This window comes from Polistes fuscatus, unplaced genomic scaffold, assembly GCF_010416935.1.
Source record: "Polistes fuscatus isolate 324 unplaced genomic scaffold, CU_Pfus_HIC Scaffold11, whole genome shotgun sequence".
NCBI classification, from domain to species: Eukaryota; Metazoa; Arthropoda; class Insecta; order Hymenoptera; family Vespidae; genus Polistes; species Polistes fuscatus.
Window position 1 is genome coordinate 3,496,835 of NW_025113009.1, and position 17,283 is coordinate 3,514,117.

Sequence of the window (17,283 nt, forward strand, 5' to 3'; positions counted from 1 at the left end):
ACTCACTCGTTTAATGTCTTGAATTATCATTCGACAAATAATAGCAACGGAAAGTAGTATATCTCAACGAAATAAGGGACAAAATCTTTGAGGTAAAACAGAAGAGAAGAAGAGAGCTTTTAGTGAAATACATCACGATCGTTCTAATTAATTCCATTAGCTTGTTTCCCGGATAAATTTGTGTTGTTCATTTCGAATTTGACTTCGACGGGCATTGAGTTAGACTCTTGAAGCGTGTGAAGCCAAAAACAAATCCCTTGCTTACTTCCTAAACAAAACCTTTCGTCTATCGAGGTCAACGATAAAAGACGTTCTATAAAAAGATTGATTTTTTATTCTTTTTTTATTCTCTTGCGAGTTTCTTTTGAAAATTGTGTTAGAAAACGTATTACACAAAAGGCAAAGATGCAACGGACTGACTATAAAATGAAAAACAAAGAAAATACTGTAGAATGCTATGAACGAATAACATAAAGGATAATTTGGAAACAAATATCTCGGCTGGATTAAACTCAAGGAGGAAAGCAAGAAGAAGAAGAAGAAGGAAAATGGAAACGAGAAAAATCGCCAATAGAGAAGTTGAAATATAAAAAAGAAGAAAAAGAAATAAAAAGAAAAGCCATACTTTTCTCGCTAAAGATTCGTAGTACGGTCCTTTGCGACATTCGTTTTACAAGGGAAAGAATTTTCGTTAGGTGAGGTAAAAGCAACACGGTTCTAACAGGATTGGTCGGTAACAACGGATAAACGAAATACGCTTTACTTATTTTCAAGGATTACCACGCGCTAGAATTTGGTGTTAGTAAGAAATGAAGAAAAGTTCTCGAAGAGAAAAGTTGAAGTGAGTCGTGAGAACAGTGAAAATCCCCCTTGACAGAATACGAACGAGCTAGGAGAGACCCGTTTTAATACCTACTGCACACAATACCCCCGTCCTATCTCAATTTGTTCCTTTATCAGTCAACATTTACCCTCGCTTGCCTTCCTCTCCTTATTCCACCCTTTTCATCTCAATCCCTCCTCCCCCTCGTGTTTGCGATTAATTATGTCTTATTAAATGCTTAAGCCGTTACTCGCGATTCGCTTGAGATACTTCATTAAATATAAAAATATTCGTCGAGTTGTATGTTATTGAGAAAATTGGCATTAGAAATAAAGAGAACAAGAGAAAGAGAAAGAATCAAAAATAAATATAGAAAATTCGTCCTTGTATCGCGATGCAAAGAAAACAAATTCAACGTAGACTTTTTCGCAAATGTATCGTCTCTGGAAGAGACTCGCGTTCTAACTTTACTTTCCTTAACTTTATCGTTGCCGTTACAAGGGAAAAAGAAGAGAAACGTCGTGATTTGGCTTATCCCCGCAGCCCTGCGCCCTAGTCTGTACTTAATCCTCGTAAGATATACGTGTGCCACATAGTAATTTACTTTATGAAGCTTTTCCTCCAACGCGGGGTCATCACTTTCTCCCTTTTATATCGACCTTTGTGCTCAACCCCTCTCTCTCTCTCGTTTTCTTTTCTCTTTTTTTTCGGTATCTTTCTCTTTCTCTTTCTCTCTATCTCTATCTCTCTTTCTCTTTCTATCTCGGTAGTTCTCATAAGCCGTAATAACCAGGCCGACGCCGAAGAACGATGTCGACAATGATAAACGTCTTTACTTGCTACGCCTGCGAAAAGCAGAAGACACCGTGTTACCGCTCGAGGACAGAGAAAACGCAAAGATATTGCACGACCTGCGGCACGAAGGACTAAAAGAGGAAGAACTAATGTGACGGTGATATAAAGTGACTTATGGAGCCAAACGGAAACTTTCGATTGCCTAAGGGAAAATTGCGGCGAACCGCCAAACACGTTCGTTCATCCTATACTATTCCTCCTTTATATAAATATATATATGTATATATATAATGTTATTGCATATGTGTACATTTATAGATCGAATACTCTTCAATTTCTTCCTCCTTATGCTGCGCGAATAACATCGATAATAACGCTACTTCCAGCTGACGGACCACACGAACGGTCATCGAAATACTTGGCAACAAACCCATCTCCCTTTTATTCTACATTGTTACATTTGTATTCATATAAATGCATCGCTATTCGGTGACCTGCCAAATCCGAAAATTTAGATCGCTAGCAAATCTGACTATTTTATTCGCATAGTTCACAAACACACATATGTGTGCCTACTATAATATAATGCGCTTCTTTTATTCTCATTCTTTTTTCTTTCTCTCTCTTTCTCTCTCAAACACACGAACGAATACATACGACCTTCTCGTCTCTTTCTCTCGAAATCGAATTCTTTCATTATGTATTTATAAGAGATGAGAAAAATCAATGAAATAGATACGTTCAGAAAATGCCTACATACATATTGAAATAATATGAAAGAAATATTAATATATTGATTATAAATAATAAAATTCCTCTCTTTCTTTCCTGACTGGATATAGAACTTTTAAAAATTCTATTTTTATAAAACAATCCCCGATTATTTCTTGAAAATCTTTTATCTATTCTTATCTACGTTTTCTTACATAATAGGTGTCCCAGTTTTATTCCGCAACATTTGACCAGCACATTATATAAGTAAAAATAAGGAAACAATGTTATATAAACGTGGACTTTTAAAAACTTCATTAAAAAATTATAACAAAAACACAGACAGGCTGGTATTTCATCGAACTCAACATAGGAAAACAATGTCGATATTTATTTGAATATCTAACAATAACATATTCAAAGTTCATTTTTTTTTGAAAGATTAACTGCACAGTCTTTTTTAAATTTCATACAAAATAATTTGCAGTTAATAATACTGGTAGAAGATAATTCTATTATTATTTCAATTATTATTTATAAATTCAATTAGATGATTTTCTATACGGCAATGATTAAATAAACATTATCCTCAATTATGGATAAGTCAAAAAAGATCATCAATTCCTTGGCCCCTAAGATTAGCAGATATTACGTCAATGTATTTTTACTTGTGAAAATAAAAAGAGAAAGAAAAAGTTTATCAGACACAAATTAATACGCGTCAGGAATGAGTGCAAAAAAAAAATCGTGACGTACCTGCTGCAATTATGGAAAATGAAGAAGAAGAGAGAAATAAGTAACGCTTAAATTTTATTCACCGTAGATGTCAGTCCTGCATTCATAACAACAGACAATATTTTGAAATAGAATTATTCCTAGTGGTATCGGATAATTAAATAGTCCGTTTTCATTTCGCATTTCTGTTCTAATTTTGTTTATAAATTATTTTAAAATCGGATATTTGCATATAACATTATTTTTTTGTTTTGTTTTAATTTATTTATAAAATACATATGTTAATAAAAGTTGTTAACATACGTTAATAAAATTGAAATAAAAAAAATATATAATAAAAAATAAAAATAAATCATCTTTTTTATCTCACAATTAGATATTTTATTACACTTCATTTGCAATTTGTTAAAGAAAAAAGTAACAAATATATGTAAGTTGAGATACCTCATAATTTTTCCACTTATATGACAACTTGACCTAACGAAGAAGAACACGCCTATTTAATTGTTCCTACTTAGTTAGCAATTCTAAACGAGCCGATGAATATCAACGAGTTTATATATGTTGATCGAATAAAATTGTATCCTGAACGATACACTTGACTTTTATTAGTGTAGTTTTAATTTATTAATCACACTATATTATCTATTACTTTACGATTGTAAATGATGTATTTAAAAGATAATCTATATGATTGGTTTATGTACCTTTTTCTAACATGTAAAAAGAAAAAGATCGCGAAATTGGTCGTAAAAATATAAAAGGAATAAAAAAAAAAAAAGAAGATTAACAATAACAAATCATTTCATTTGTATTGAAATTTTTTCAAGAAAAAAAGGTCGATCTTAATCAAATGATCCTTCCCGCGTGTGCGAAATCTTATATTAGTTAAAGAAAAAAAAAAAACTTCTTTTTCCAAATAGAACGAATTCCGTAATGAATCGAAGTCCACGATCGAGTAAAAACGATCAAGTCATTTTAACTCGAGTTTTGACCAAGGTCTTCTGATCGAGTAGTTAACGAGAAAAAGAATAAAAAACGAAATCTCGTCGATTGCTGACATAACGGATCGAAAGATGCAAACTAGATGATTGTTTCTTTCATTGTAATAGCTTTATGAATATTTTTTTAAATAAATGTACATATGCATATATATATGTGAGTGTGCACGCGTACAAAGGTTGAATCATTTGCATTTTCATTGACTTTGAAATTGTACGGTAAAAATGTGATATTTCATTTAATATATACAAATGGTTTTAAAAAAATAAAACATAAGATTAATGGCTTTACTATCATTTCCGAATATTTTGAAATCATTAACAAAAAATGTCATATTATCGTTGAGTACCATGATAAAGGGATGACACAAATATATGATTGTCGCGAATATCTAAACTAGTGTTTAGGCCAATAATAGTGAAACATGAGGAAATAGAAGTAACACTTTTATTTAACAAGAAATAACATTGGTCACTTCAACCGTGATCCTCCCATTGATCCTTGACACTTCGACGTATTAAAAGAACGTAACTCCCCACAAGCGAATAGAATTAATAAATCATTTAGTAATGCATCGCTGGAGAGAATAACATGAGATCATAATTCATTTATCGACGAAGTTACTCGTACGCGTTACAGAGACAAAAAGTAGAAAAAAGAAAAAGATAAAAAGAAGGAACAAGATGACTTCGCATTTGAGAAATCGGTGTCCACACGACGACACATCGTGCGATGTTTTCGTTAAAAGTTCTCGAAACTTCTTTTTGAAATGACTCGTAAACTTGTTCGAAAAGTAGATACGATACTAGTTCTTGGTTTGCTTGAGGTTTTTTCGTTTTTAGAAGTGGACAACTTTTTTAAAAGTCGACTGTAAAGGATGCATCGACCAGTTCGCGAAAAATATTCATAAATTCGAACGCGAAAACGAGTGTGATTCTTCTCCTCCTTCATTTTAAGAAAAGAAGATTTCACAAATACTTGGATATATGTGTATTATACCAACAAGGTTATATCTACTTAGAACGGAAGTTGATATAAATATTCAATTAGTTTTCAGTCACACTTTTGTTCACACGGTATGCGTAAGTTCGCGATCGTAGCAAAAACTTATTCGAAATAGCGCAGTGGTGGTTCGTAAAGAAAAAACTCGATTCAACATATTATCCTGTGTCTGAAAAAAAATATAACAAAATGAACGAGACAACGAATTCGTCGTTTACAGCTGCTAACGAAGAAGAAGATATCAGAGACGAGAACCTTGCTAAATGGGAAATAGTACTATTAGCGAATATATTAATTTTCACTATCTTTGGAAATAGTTTGGTATTGTTGTCTTTATATTTAAGAAGATATCGTGCCCATAAAAAACTCAGTAGGATGTATTTCTTCATTATGAATCTTAGTATAGCGGATTTGTTGACAGGTCTGCTCGACGTCCTACCTCAGCTCGCTTGGGATATAACTTTTAGGTAATAATCTTTGATCTTTGAATCTCGTTAGATTCTATGATACGTCATCTAAACGACAATAATAATGATAATTGAAGTGGATATAAAATGAAATAGATTTCAGGGTGGGCTGGTGCTCTGTAAGTTGGTGAAATTCTTTCAACCATTCGGCCTTTATTTGAGCTCTTACATTCTGACAGCAACGGCGATCGACAGATATCACGCAATTTGTCATCCCCTCAGTTATTGCAGCGTTACATCGAGAAAATCTAGGATAATGGTTTATTGCGCTTGGTCCTTCGCATTGATTCTCTGCATACCTCAAGTAAATATCGAAATTACGATTGAAAAGGAATTTCCCTAATTTTTTTTTTTTTTTACTATTATCTACCATACCTTAACAAATATGAAAAAGAACAGAATTTATCGAACATCGTTCACATATCTATAACCGTTATATTAAATTCCAGTTATTCGTGTTTTCGTATCAAGAAGTAATGCCAAGAATTTGGGACTGCTGGGCAACTTTTGACATTAAGTTTGGTGAAAAAGCATACGTCACGTGGTAAGCGATATTCCGTTTGCTTTTATCTTTTTTACCTTTCCGTATTTCCCTCATTTCTTCCTTCCTTCCTTCCTTCCTTCACTCTTTTCTTTCTTTTTTTCTTTCTTTCATCTTCTATTATCATTTCCCTCGAATCAAGATTTACTTTGCTTCTCATTATTACAAGAGAACGTAAACGCGGAAGAAACTTTAGAGTTCATTCTTAACATAGGTACAGTCTAATGGTCTTTCTCTTACCATTCATCGTTCTCGTATATACCTACGTTGGAATCTGTGTTGGTGTGTGGCAAAGTAATAAGATGTCCGGTGCCGTCGACGATAGAACGTACATTAGAAGTATCAGCAATTATTCTCGTAATCGAAGTTCATTTATTTCTAAGGCAATGATCAATACCGTTAAACAAACTATAGCTGTAATCACTCTCTATGCTATAACAAGTATTCCGTTTATTGGATGCGAACTATGGATAAGCTGGGATCCCGAAGCCCCCAAATCCTCTTTCGCAAACGGTAAATAAAACTTCTTTTATAAGAATCTTAAGGAAAATGTTTTATCGTCAATTATTAAAAGATCTTTCTTTCATTTTTTTCAGGTCCCGCATTCACGATCCTAGCCCTTTTAAACAGTTTAACCAGCTGCGTTAACCCATGGATATATTTATCATTTAATCGAGAACTACGTCAGACGCTAATGAATTATTTCTGCAATCATAATGAGCATTCGCAGAAGTATTACGGTATAAAAATTCTTCGAAGCCCTTATCGCGCTTGCACAACCGAACGATAATATGTCGCAAAAAAATAAAACCCAATATTTACAGGTCAGAGAATGATGCGTCGCAGTGACTCGAACGACACGTCGACGAGGACATCGTTGATGTCCAGGATATCGCGATATACTAGTTCAATAATTCCCCGTTAACGAAGAGGACTCAACGATATATATGAGCCAAATAAAATCAAAATGCACAGTCTCGTCTCTTTTTGACGATAGGAACAAGTGTGTCGTCGGGAGAAAATATTAATTAGTTTTTTATTCTGATCGATACGTTAAGGAAATATTTTGTTTTTTTATACCACTCCGACGAAAACGCACTCTAGCAAATAGGCGCATTCGCAATTTTTGTACTTTTTATATATACATATCCATTACACATGTGCATTACGCTCGAAAGCTCATAAAAATTCAAAACCGATGTATAATAATATTATATTATACATACGTAAGTGTGTACTCGTGTGTAAATAGGAATTTATATATGCATATATATTATTATATGTACATGATGTACATGCTTGTTTTGCGTAGTAAAATGAGGCGAAAAAGATTCGATTTGAAGCGTGCTCACGTTGAAGCATTTTTGAGGACGTTTTCAACTCGTAATTTCCATCGTTTCCTCTTTTCAACGAACGACATTCTTACCGAACTGTTATACTTACACGGTTCTGCCTCATTAGTATTTCTATCGAACGAGCGTCTATTATGTTTCGATGTTTGTATTCCCCATGTTTATACCGATCATCTCAGGGATTCTCACGGCGATTGTAATACCCCACACCAGGAGCGTACACTGACATAAAATAATGATTTTTCTCGTATATTTTTCGTTAAACATAGAAAAGAAGGAAAAGAAATGTCCCCTTAAAAATATCCTGAGCGACATCTTAATTAACCTAATTGCCATTGTCTCGATCCTTTTCTCTATGGATATATTATTCGAAATGCGATACTGACTCGTTGAATATATAATGTAAAAATAAAAAAATAAGAAAAATAAGAAAAAATGAAAAAATTAGAAACCAACAATATTGATACTTTCCTGGAAAAGTAAACAATGCACTCGGCACGTCGAAAGAACTCAATAAAGCAATGAATGAGAACCCCTTAACAGAACACCTGAATACTTAATAAACGGATAAAATTAACATTAATAACGAATGTCTGTGCCCGATCCACATTTTATCCGAGGACAAACGAGAACGACGCTCGTCCAAGATATATTCCATACGAGGGCGTCATTTGAGGAGGACTAACTCTCTCTCTAGTTTTTCATTCTTCGTTGGGAAGAGGAGTGAAAATTTGAAAGACTTTCTTCGTACGAAACGGTGGCCCACGTCTGACTTCATCTGGCATGGAACAGAATCCGGAAAGATATCCGAACGAATTATCGAGAAACGAGGTACTATCATTTACGACTTCTCTCGCGATCAAAGCTATGCTTTTATATCGTTCGAGAGGCAATAAAAAGAGTACAAAAGGAAAGATGAGACAGATAGATGGATAGATAGATAGATACATAGATAGATAGATAGATAGTTAGACAGATAGATAGATGGATATACATAGAAAAGAAGAAAAGAACAAGAAAAGGGGGATATTTCTTTTTCAGTCCGAAAATGAGAGCAACGACGAAGAGTACGCCCGTTCCCCTATTTTACTCGATCTAGACGAAAATTCAAAGCAACAAGAACTACGAGAATTGGAACATGAACGAGATCGTGAACGACAACGGCAGGACGTCGTCAACCACCAAGAAACGATTTTACCGAACGTACTATCGACGGCCGATCAACACCTACAGGATCAATTATCGCAAAGTGCATCAGGTACCTTTCGAGTGATTCAACGTATTGCTCGTCGTGGTATATTCGACGGATCTTGGTAATCAACGAAATGGAAGAAAACGGTTGGTTTAGCGAACGAACGATCGATGCTCCTCTTCTATTCGCTTCTTCGCAATTAACTTAAAAGAATCAAATGTGCCTTATTTCGTAAAGAGATTATCGCACTCTTCGGGATTATCGTTTAGAAAAATAACCCTCGAGGAGAGAAAAAAAAAAAGAAAAGAAAATTCAACGTCTCGGCGCTTCCAAAGCGAAGAAGCGAATTAAGGTCCCTCGAATGTCCTCGTCGAATTCGATCCTCGATTTAAAGCTATCGGTAATAGCGTCATTAGAATATTTTTCCTACAGACGATCCGACCGTGATTCGACGTCAATCCTTGAGAAGAAGGTGGCAAGGTCCTAGTAATATCGACGAACGCCAACAGACCTCGGACAATGTGTTAATTATAAGAGTACCGGAACCGGAAATAATAGGTGGCCATCCGCAATTGGAGATACTTCACGAAACGAATATCAGATCGATACAACGTGAACCCTCGCAAACTGAAAAAGGTGAAAATTCTATCGAAATTAGTGCCGTCCGATATCACGATGAAACTTTTAAAATTGTCTTGATAATAATTATTTCATTGGTGCAACTTCTAAATAAGTTTATTCAAAATCTCGCGATAAATTCAACAAAGAGGACTGCTTAACCGTGGCGAATCAAGTTTCTCGTCGTATACTTTAGAAGGAAAAGTATTTTCGGCAGGCAATCTAGCTTGTAATTCTCGTTGCAATAACATTACCCGTAGATTCTTATCACGCGTACGTTGAATTTGTCTTACGAACGTAGAAACGATCTCTTCCCGCGATTTCTCCTCAACGATAGGGTTATCTTCTTTGCGATAAACGAGATACGATCTTGATCTCGTAATATCGATTTCTGCTTCTTCCTCCTCCATAGCATCTTTCTTTTTACTTTTACCCATTATTTGAGAAAACAAATTTATAATTAATTGCGTAATCCAACTGTTCCTCCATCGACTCGAATGCCGCTTGTTTTCACGATTTATACATCGATCGTTCATTTTCTCTCTCCTGAACCCATGATTTTCGATCGAATCTATTTCTTTTTCATTTTCTGTCCTGTCAACAGCAACATCTATGTCAGACCGCTCTAAATTCGTTACAATAATCGATTCTGAAGACCCTCGTTGAAGATCTCCATCCGTTTCTACAAAAACTTCCCGAAAAAATCCTTTCGAAAATTCTTCGTTAGACGCGTATAAACCATCGTCGTGATTGACCAAAGCCATTTCAATAGATTTTTCCATCAAATTAATTTTTCTCCCTTGATTCTTTGTCCTCGAATTAAAATTAACAGAAATGTCCTCGTTATCGATAAAATACCTCGTTTTATTGCTCGACGTATTTTCCAAGAGAAACATCACGGTCATTTTTTCGCGAGTATGAGGCAATGGATTTTTAAAATACTGTGCATCATTTAATCTCGTCCCTAACGAGCATAACGAACGGAAATATAACAAATTATTAAAGCAAAGGACTACAAAAGATATTCACTAACCTTTTCGACTCGACTTCATTTTTAATCAAATTTTGTAAGTAATTCTAAATGAAATTTCAAAATGAAGTTTCTATGGTTTTATTCTATTCAACGTGGTTTATACTTCATACCTTTGAATTATTTACAAAGTTAACGCTGCATCCTACGAAATTACGAATTACGAATTCGACTCGAGTATTTAAGGCATCGTTAATTTTGGATTTTTCTGTCATTTATTTTTCACCAAATTCACTATTTTTTCTCGCCAATGTCATCCATTTTAAAGATTAATGATAAAACAAAAAAAAATATATATATATATAAGGAACGATCCATAAACGATATATCGAATATGCAATCGAATTTATTGCTATAGATAAACTAGGAAAAGTTAACGATATGTGACATACAATTAATAAAACTAAACTAAAATGATTAATGAAACAGAGAATTTACCCGATCGATCATTGCGTACGCAGCAAATTCTATATCCAATTTGTTTTCATTTCAGACTACAAAAAGTCAGCATGCGATCGCGAACGAACGAGAATGAGAGACATGAATCGTGCTTTTGAACTCCTCAGATCAAAGCTTCCAATATGCAAACCTCCAGGTAAAAAATTATCGAAAATTGAATCACTTAGGCATGCTATAACGTATATCAGACATTTGCAAAGTTTATTGGAGCCTCAATATAATTACGTTCCGAATGTATCAGAAAGAACAACGTATTATGGGAATCCTACTGGTACGATACCCTTCGAAATACATCATCCCAATCGATGGGAATCTTTTAGCTACTATCGTTACGATTATCATACTCCTTACGCCACTCCCTCTCCTCCCAGTTTGACATCATCCTTGCATCCACGATTATCCTGTGATCCAGAGGAACGATCTTTCCCATATGACTCACGACATTGATATATTCAAATAAGAAATAATATGTATTTTATTATACTTATATTAAATTGTATTTAAGTTACAATAAAGAAATTAAGTTTTCATATTTCCGTTATTGCTATAGCATTTTTTATCTATATCTATATACCTATAAACCTATATACATGCGAAATAAATTAATATCAAGATTCTCTTATTGTACAAAATCTACAAAATCTTACGATATTTATGAAATATTATATTCAGCAATAAAATTAACTATCGTCCAAATTTAAACGATTAAATAATAATATTATATCTCGTTTGTTGAGCTGTATTTGGCGGAACAGTTGTAGGGTGTATATGAAGAGGTAAATCCCAAATCATCGTTTCAACGTCCAACGTCGAAGGCCCGTGCCAACTGATCGTGTTTTCAAAAGGCATTTCAACTAATTTTGAGGTAGTTACAAATTCGAAATGTAATCTCCACCTTAACGTAACCAGTTCTGTTGTAAAATCTGGTGTTACGTGTAAGGGTATAGGTAATACCAAATGAGAGTATTTCAAACCCAAACACATTTCATGATGTTTGTTATAACTAACTAAAGTTGGTGTTGTAGACTTTCCTCGTCTGTATTCCTCCGAGACATGTTCCTCCGATTGTAAAGCTACGGACACTTGCGCGCATGATACAGTAGCATTAGAAAAATCGAATGTACCAACAATGTCCTCCCCTAATTTATAAGAATTTTTGAAAAGACAAAATCTAACTACACGTCCACGTCCATTGGTTATATTATAAAAATTTGGACTTCTCCTTGCAGTTAGATTCTAGAAGAATTTGTTTAAATATTTTGATATTATAATATAATTTTTAATATTTTTCTATTCATTTTCAGTTAACTAACCTGAAGAGTTTGAAGCGCTATGTCTAGCGGAGTTTCTCTATGCTGTGTTTCCATAAAAGGATTATTCGGACTTAAATCTACGCTGTCGTTGCATGTTGTTATTTCTGACAACTCTATAAATAAAATAATTTATATGAAGAGAATAAATAATATACGACTTTTCTTATAAATACATAGACATAATAAAAACAGATGTAAGATATATGATATGAAATAAAAATAGTTACCGCTTAAAGATAATACTCTAAATGGTACGCGTAGAAGTTTGATAGCTGTATTCACTCGTTGTGTTCCAATTGTGATTTTATAAGAATATTTTACTGCCTGACCTCTATATGAAGGAGGAGCGTCGCTTGGAATTGTTTCTCTATAAATATCTTTAAATAAAATAATATATTAATATATATATATATATATATTTATATACCTTATTTTTATATAATTTATCTTATATCATATAATAAATTTAATTATACATATTTATCATGCTATATATGCTTATATATATTACATGTTTTACTTTCACCAGGTGATAATCTTAAATCGCAGAACAAAATTTTGGGTTTCGTATTTAATATAGCATGACCGTTATCTTGTTGCCATGGTACAAAAGTTGTATCTGTAAAAATCCAAGCATTAATAATCATCAGAGCCTTACTACAGTCAACAAATTATATTTTGATAATAATCTTGCACTCTTACTAGCATTTATAGCTGCCAATCTAGCAGTCGTATTTAACCTATCTGAAAGTACCACTTTACTATTCATAGAACATTGGCAATGAATTTGAGCACTGGCCCAAGCAAGACTTTCAAAAATATCACTGTAATCAAATAAATTAACATCATCCTTTTTTATATAAAACTATATGACATAAGCAATAATACCTGTGACTTTGTGATATTTGATGAATTGGATTGGGAGGATTACTAAATGTAACAAAACATTCAATGACTTCTCCAGAAAAATATACAGATCCTCTGATAAGTTTAGCAGTAACTTCAATCATGGTTTACAATGTTTCAATTTACTAAATCTTGCTTATACAAATCTTACTTATAACCTCAAAAAAGAGCTTATGTTTTATTCATAAAAAAATAAAACTATAATAGAAAAAATAATGTAAATTATATGCAAATAATATAAGAAAAAAGAATATTATTAAACATTAGAATACTAAAACCAATAGACATTAATTAATGAAACAAAATTAAAAATATAATGACACACATACATACCTACATCATCTATTACTAATAAAATATAACAATTTTATACACAATAATGCATTTTTCAAATTTGACATTGCTAATTTTTGTTAATAAGTTAAATAATCTATAAGAGAATAAAATTTATTATGGATTACAGTTTTTATATTTTCAAAATATTTAACAGTGACGTGCTGACTGAATAAGTCCGATGATTACCACTACATAAAAAATAAAAATACAGTACGTAAACAAAATTTTCAGGGAATTTTGTGAATATTAGTTCGAAATATCATCTGTCTATGTTAAAAATAAATAGACGTATATTTTATCGGAAGTATTCTTTCTATGTATTAAATATATATATATATACATTTTTATATACGAATATTATATTTAATATGAAATATGTTTTTGCATAATAATTGGTTTTATTAATCCATTGTAATTTTTGGTTATATAATAAAAATATTCTGTAAAACATTTGTTTATAAGATTATAAGAATGTTATCTCAAATTTCAAAACCTATATTATATAAAAATACTGAAATTTTAGTAGATGAGTTAGTATCAAATTGTATACATAATATTATTTTTAATAAAATTAAAAGAAAATAATTGTTATTTATAAAATTAATAGGAAATATAGACCTTGGCTTCCAATTCCATTATCATTGTTCAATTTAACTGGAAATATTGTTGATAATTTTCCTTTACCTTATTGCTGGTATTGGGATACTAATGATGTTATTAATTGGCTTCAAAAAACAATTTGTTTACCTCAATACACGGTTAGAAATATAATAAACATTTTTTTAAAATTTATATTCTAATTCTATTTTGTTTACTTTACATAGGAATGTTTCACTAAAAATTTTATCAATGGAAGACGGTTATTGCTAATTGATGCCTCTAAATGTATAAAAATTGGAATCCAGAACTTTGGGCATATAAAAGTAGATACATCCTTATAATTTATATTTTTTCACTTTATTTATAAACAGGGTGATCTGTAACTAGTGATACATTCGTTTAAGTGGTGATCTTACCTAAAAAACCAAAATAAAAAGTGTAGAATATAATTTGTTCATATAAGGTTCTGTGTTTTTAAAAAAAGAAAATTTCCAAGTTTGTCAAGTACGTGTACACTTTTTAACAAATTTTATTCGAAATTTTAGACTTATTGTTAGTTTTTCATTTAGAATTATCCCCTGCTCGCTTGTATCACTAACTACAGGACATCCAATATATAAATGCTTCTTAAAATTGGACATATCTGTCTCTACAGCTCATTACGAATGGAATTAGAAAATTATATAATATTGAACAAGAAAGATTTAATAGAAGTATTAGCCTTCCCCCGCGTTATTCTTGGACACATTATTTGCTATATAAAATTCCCACTGGGCCAATTCGTGAAAAAACAAAATCTACAGAACTTTTTCAAAAAATGGGAATACTTCATTTCAAAACTGGTTGTCGTATAGATCATTGGAGAATGATGTTATGTAAATGGCCAGATTTCCCTAATTATTTGTTTGGTCTCACTAATCGTAAGAATGTATATATTAAAAATGAACAAGTAAGACAACCACGAGGCTTCTCCTATTACAAAAATGTGCAACATTATCCAAGCTATTTTATAAAACCAAGTATAAATAGAAAGAATAGACATTTTTAATATTTATCATTGTGATGTAAAATTATTTTTGGACCAATACATTTTTTACGAAGCATATAGGTTGTATAGTAATTCATAATATTTGATTTAATTTTTATTTATTGTTTTTTTATTACTCTTTCATGCACCCACTGCATATAAGCATATCCACACATATTGGATACATAAAAACAATAGAGAAAACAATGATTTGAACAATTGTTCATACAATTTGCTATATTATATATATCTTGCTTGATTCACGATTCAAAAAAATACATTTTTTCGATAAAATTTTACAACTATACAAATTTTCATTTTGTAAATTATATTAATTTATTATTGATTTGGTCAATATTATTGCATAAATAGAAGATATTGAATAAATTGCACATTACTTTTAAATAAATTAAGAATTGTGTAATATACTATGTACATGTACAACATTAAAAATATTTGTTAAGAAAATAATTCTTCTTCTGATTCTTCCCTAAAATCTACATTACTTAAAATCAATTTATTTGTACATGTATCTGGCATTCTTAATACAAGTTCGCATTCACTTTCATTACTTGATACTGATGTATTAAACATAGATTTAGTTTTCTTATTTGAAGCGCTTTCAGAATAATTTTGTTTCTCAATCACTGAACTAGTCGTCGCTTCCATTTCGTTTACAAATTCCTTACCCGTTAATTTACTTCTTTTGCGAGTATTATAAAAAGAATCTATATTTTCATTATCCGAATCTTCATTTTGATCTATGCATTTATTAGATACCGCTTCTTTAAATTTTGATTTAACATTTTTTGCACTCTTACTGTTCGTATCTGAGTCTTCGCTCTGATCTGTGCTTGTGTCATATATTGACTTTTGCGTACGTTCTGTATTTTTTAATTTATTTTCTAATTCCCTGATCTTTTTCTTTTTAGCATTTAAAATTAAAATAAATTTTTCGTACAGTTCCTTTTCCATGTCAATTTTTTTTTTTATCATTTCATCTATGCTAACGCGTAATTTATTTTTCTCATTAGTCAGAAAATCATTTTGGATTCTTAATTTTGAAATATTTCCTTGTAATTGTTGTTGTTGTTCTAATATACCGTATAAAGTTTCTGATATATCAATAATATTTGAAATTGGACATACTGTAATCTTTCCTAAAATCCATCTATTATTCTTCCTCCATTCAAACTTATTATCTTGAAGGAAGTATTGTATTTCTGTATTTTTACCGGAAAAAGCATCTTTGGTTTCCTCCAAATATTTGTTAAATGATTTCGAATGTTGTTCCGAATAAAAATTGATATCATTTGTAAGCATCTGAAAGATTACGTTTTATTGCATAATATTAAAATAATAATCGTAGAAAATTCAATTTACCTCTCCCATTAATGGAGCTGCAGATGATTTAAGTAAAATAATCTTAAAACACGTATTCGTCCATTCGGTATATAAGATATATTTTGTCCCATCAATTTTATTTGATATTTGGGTAATAGTTATATTTAACATTCTAAATAATATCTATTTTAAATGTTAATAAACTTTAAACCAAGATTAAATTACTTATTTTTGTTATTTAAAAAGTGAAATGTCATTTGATATTTAAAGATTTATTTGTATTAATATCTTCATGTAAAACAAAAAGATAACCTATTTAAATGATCCATTATCTCCATACAAAGATTTTTTGCAATAAACTTTTAAAGATTAGAATTAATTTAAATATCACCTTGTAAATATAAACTCATTTTAATTTATAGAAAAATACTTTGGTATTAAATATTAAAACTAATAATAATTAATATTATATTTGTTTCACACATTTGTGAAGTTGTTCTGTCATAATATCACAAACATAACCTATAATTTCTTAAATTGTAAAAAACGGTAGAAAATCACATGGTATAACCAGAGAATACAGAAGCACATAGAAGATAATAAGTCCAGTTTTCGCGTAATCAAAATCATCTTAATTATGTGGGGACCACTAGTGGATGAGAGTAGGTACTTAACGCGATGACGGTACAATACTATCAAAGAATATTGTATTCTTTGATAGTATATGACATATTCTTTGCTATAATATATATAGTATAGTTAAATTCTAATATAATTGTAGAATTATATTTAATCTTTTAGTGTATATATAAACATGTGTGTGCCTTCAGAAATGCATATGTACATATATTTTAAAAAGTAGTCATTTAAGACGTTCAAACAGAAGAAAATCTCAAAGGTTTGTTATTAAATCCAACGACGATCACCTGTAACAAAAAGAAAACTATATTAGTCATACAATCAAGTGATATAATAGCCTGACATATAAATCGTCCAATTGGCAGATGCACTTTTCAATTGAATTCTATAT

General features: G+C 31.3%; 5 protein-coding genes across 7 annotated transcripts; 3 read left to right on the forward strand and 2 right to left on the reverse strand.

Moving 5' to 3' along the window:
* The first annotated feature begins 4,354 nt into the window (after nt 1-4,354).
* Nucleotides 4,355-8,011, forward strand: LOC122526423 (vasopressin V1a receptor-like). Its single transcript, XM_043649820.1, has 6 exons — nt 4,355-5,535; nt 5,632-5,839; nt 5,985-6,079; nt 6,291-6,589; nt 6,673-6,816; nt 6,901-8,011. The coding sequence occupies exons 1-6, from the start codon at nt 5,258-5,260 to the stop codon at nt 6,999-7,001; spliced, it is 1,125 nt and encodes a 374-aa protein (XP_043505755.1). The 5' UTR covers nt 4,355-5,257; the 3' UTR covers nt 7,002-8,011.
* An 86-nt stretch (nt 8,012-8,097) lies between these two features.
* On the forward strand, nt 8,098-11,245 carry LOC122526424. Its single transcript, XM_043649821.1, has 4 exons — nt 8,098-8,259; nt 8,470-8,686; nt 9,053-9,256; nt 10,762-11,245. Exons 1-4 carry the CDS (start codon nt 8,212-8,214, stop codon nt 11,172-11,174), a joined length of 882 nt encoding a protein of 293 aa, XP_043505756.1. The 5' UTR covers nt 8,098-8,211; the 3' UTR covers nt 11,175-11,245.
* Nucleotides 11,206-13,317, reverse strand: LOC122526422 (RAB6A-GEF complex partner protein 2). 3 transcript variants are annotated; one of them, XM_043649818.1, is made up of 7 exons: nt 13,280-13,317; nt 12,929-13,104; nt 12,743-12,864; nt 12,552-12,659; nt 12,268-12,417; nt 12,041-12,153; nt 11,206-11,963 (listed from the first exon to the last, which is right to left on the reverse strand). In XM_043649818.1, the coding sequence occupies exons 2-7, from the start codon at nt 13,048-13,050 to the stop codon at nt 11,433-11,435; spliced, it is 1,146 nt and encodes a 381-aa protein (XP_043505753.1). In that variant the 5' UTR covers nt 13,051-13,104; nt 13,280-13,317; the 3' UTR covers nt 11,206-11,432. The 3 variants fall into 3 exon arrangements, with proteins under 3 accessions (XP_043505753.1, XP_043505751.1, XP_043505754.1); XM_043649816.1 differs by having other exon boundaries at nt 12,929-13,144; nt 13,280-13,308; XM_043649819.1 differs by lacking the exon at nt 12,929-13,104.
* Nucleotides 13,318-13,578: 261 nt separating this feature from the next.
* Nucleotides 13,579-15,119, forward strand: LOC122526385 (sterile alpha motif domain-containing protein 15-like). The gene is made up of 5 exons (XM_043649765.1): nt 13,579-13,812; nt 13,890-14,040; nt 14,107-14,205; nt 14,538-14,831; nt 15,108-15,119. The coding sequence occupies exons 1-5, from the start codon at nt 13,754-13,756 to the stop codon at nt 15,117-15,119; spliced, it is 615 nt and encodes a 204-aa protein (XP_043505700.1). The 5' UTR covers nt 13,579-13,753.
* A 189-nt stretch (nt 15,120-15,308) lies between these two features.
* LOC122526373 (DNA repair protein xrcc4-like) lies at nt 15,309-16,431 on the reverse strand. Its single transcript, XM_043649752.1, has 2 exons — nt 16,293-16,431; nt 15,309-16,232 (listed from the first exon to the last, which is right to left on the reverse strand). The coding sequence occupies exons 1-2, from the start codon at nt 16,422-16,424 to the stop codon at nt 15,369-15,371; spliced, it is 996 nt and encodes a 331-aa protein (XP_043505687.1). The 5' UTR covers nt 16,425-16,431; the 3' UTR covers nt 15,309-15,368.
* Nucleotides 16,432-17,283: the final 852 nt, after the last annotated feature.

Coding starts and splice junctions, on each gene's coding strand:
- LOC122526424 (XM_043649821.1), top strand. CDS start 8,212: ATGGAACAGAATCCGGAAAGATATCCGAACGAATTATCGAGAAACGAG. Junction 8,260..8,469: donor ACGAATTATCGAGAAACGAG/GTACTATCATTT, acceptor TTTCTTTTTCAG/TCCGAAAATGAGAGCAACGA. Junction 8,687..9,052: donor ATTATCGCAAAGTGCATCAG/GTACCTTTCGAG, acceptor TTTTTCCTACAG/ACGATCCGACCGTGATTCGA.
- LOC122526373 (XM_043649752.1), bottom strand. CDS start 16,424: ATGTTAAATATAACTATTACCCAAATATCAAATAAAATTGATGGGACA. Junction 16,233..16,292: donor CAGCTCCATTAATGGGAGAG/GTAAATTGAATT, acceptor GTAATCTTTCAG/ATGCTTACAAATGATATCAA.
- LOC122526423 (XM_043649820.1), top strand. CDS start 5,258: ATGAACGAGACAACGAATTCGTCGTTTACAGCTGCTAACGAAGAAGAA. Junction 6,080..6,290: donor GAAAAAGCATACGTCACGTG/GTAAGCGATATT, acceptor TTCTTAACATAG/GTACAGTCTAATGGTCTTTC. Junction 6,817..6,900: donor GCATTCGCAGAAGTATTACG/GTATAAAAATTC, acceptor CAATATTTACAG/GTCAGAGAATGATGCGTCGC.
- LOC122526385 (XM_043649765.1), top strand. CDS start 13,754: ATGTTATCTCAAATTTCAAAACCTATATTATATAAAAATACTGAAATT. Junction 14,041..14,106: donor TTTGTTTACCTCAATACACG/GTTAGAAATATA, acceptor TACTTTACATAG/GAATGTTTCACTAAAAATTT. Junction 14,206..14,537: donor AGAACTTTGGGCATATAAAA/GTAGATACATCC, acceptor CTGTCTCTACAG/CTCATTACGAATGGAATTAG.
- LOC122526422 (XM_043649818.1), bottom strand. CDS start 13,050: ATGATTGAAGTTACTGCTAAACTTATCAGAGGATCTGTATATTTTTCT. Junction 12,660..12,742: donor ATTGGCAGCTATAAATGCTA/GTAAGAGTGCAA, acceptor GGATTTTTACAG/ATACAACTTTTGTACCATGG. Junction 12,418..12,551: donor ACCTGGTGAAAGTAAAACAT/GTAATATATATA, acceptor TTTTATTTAAAG/ATATTTATAGAGAAACAATT.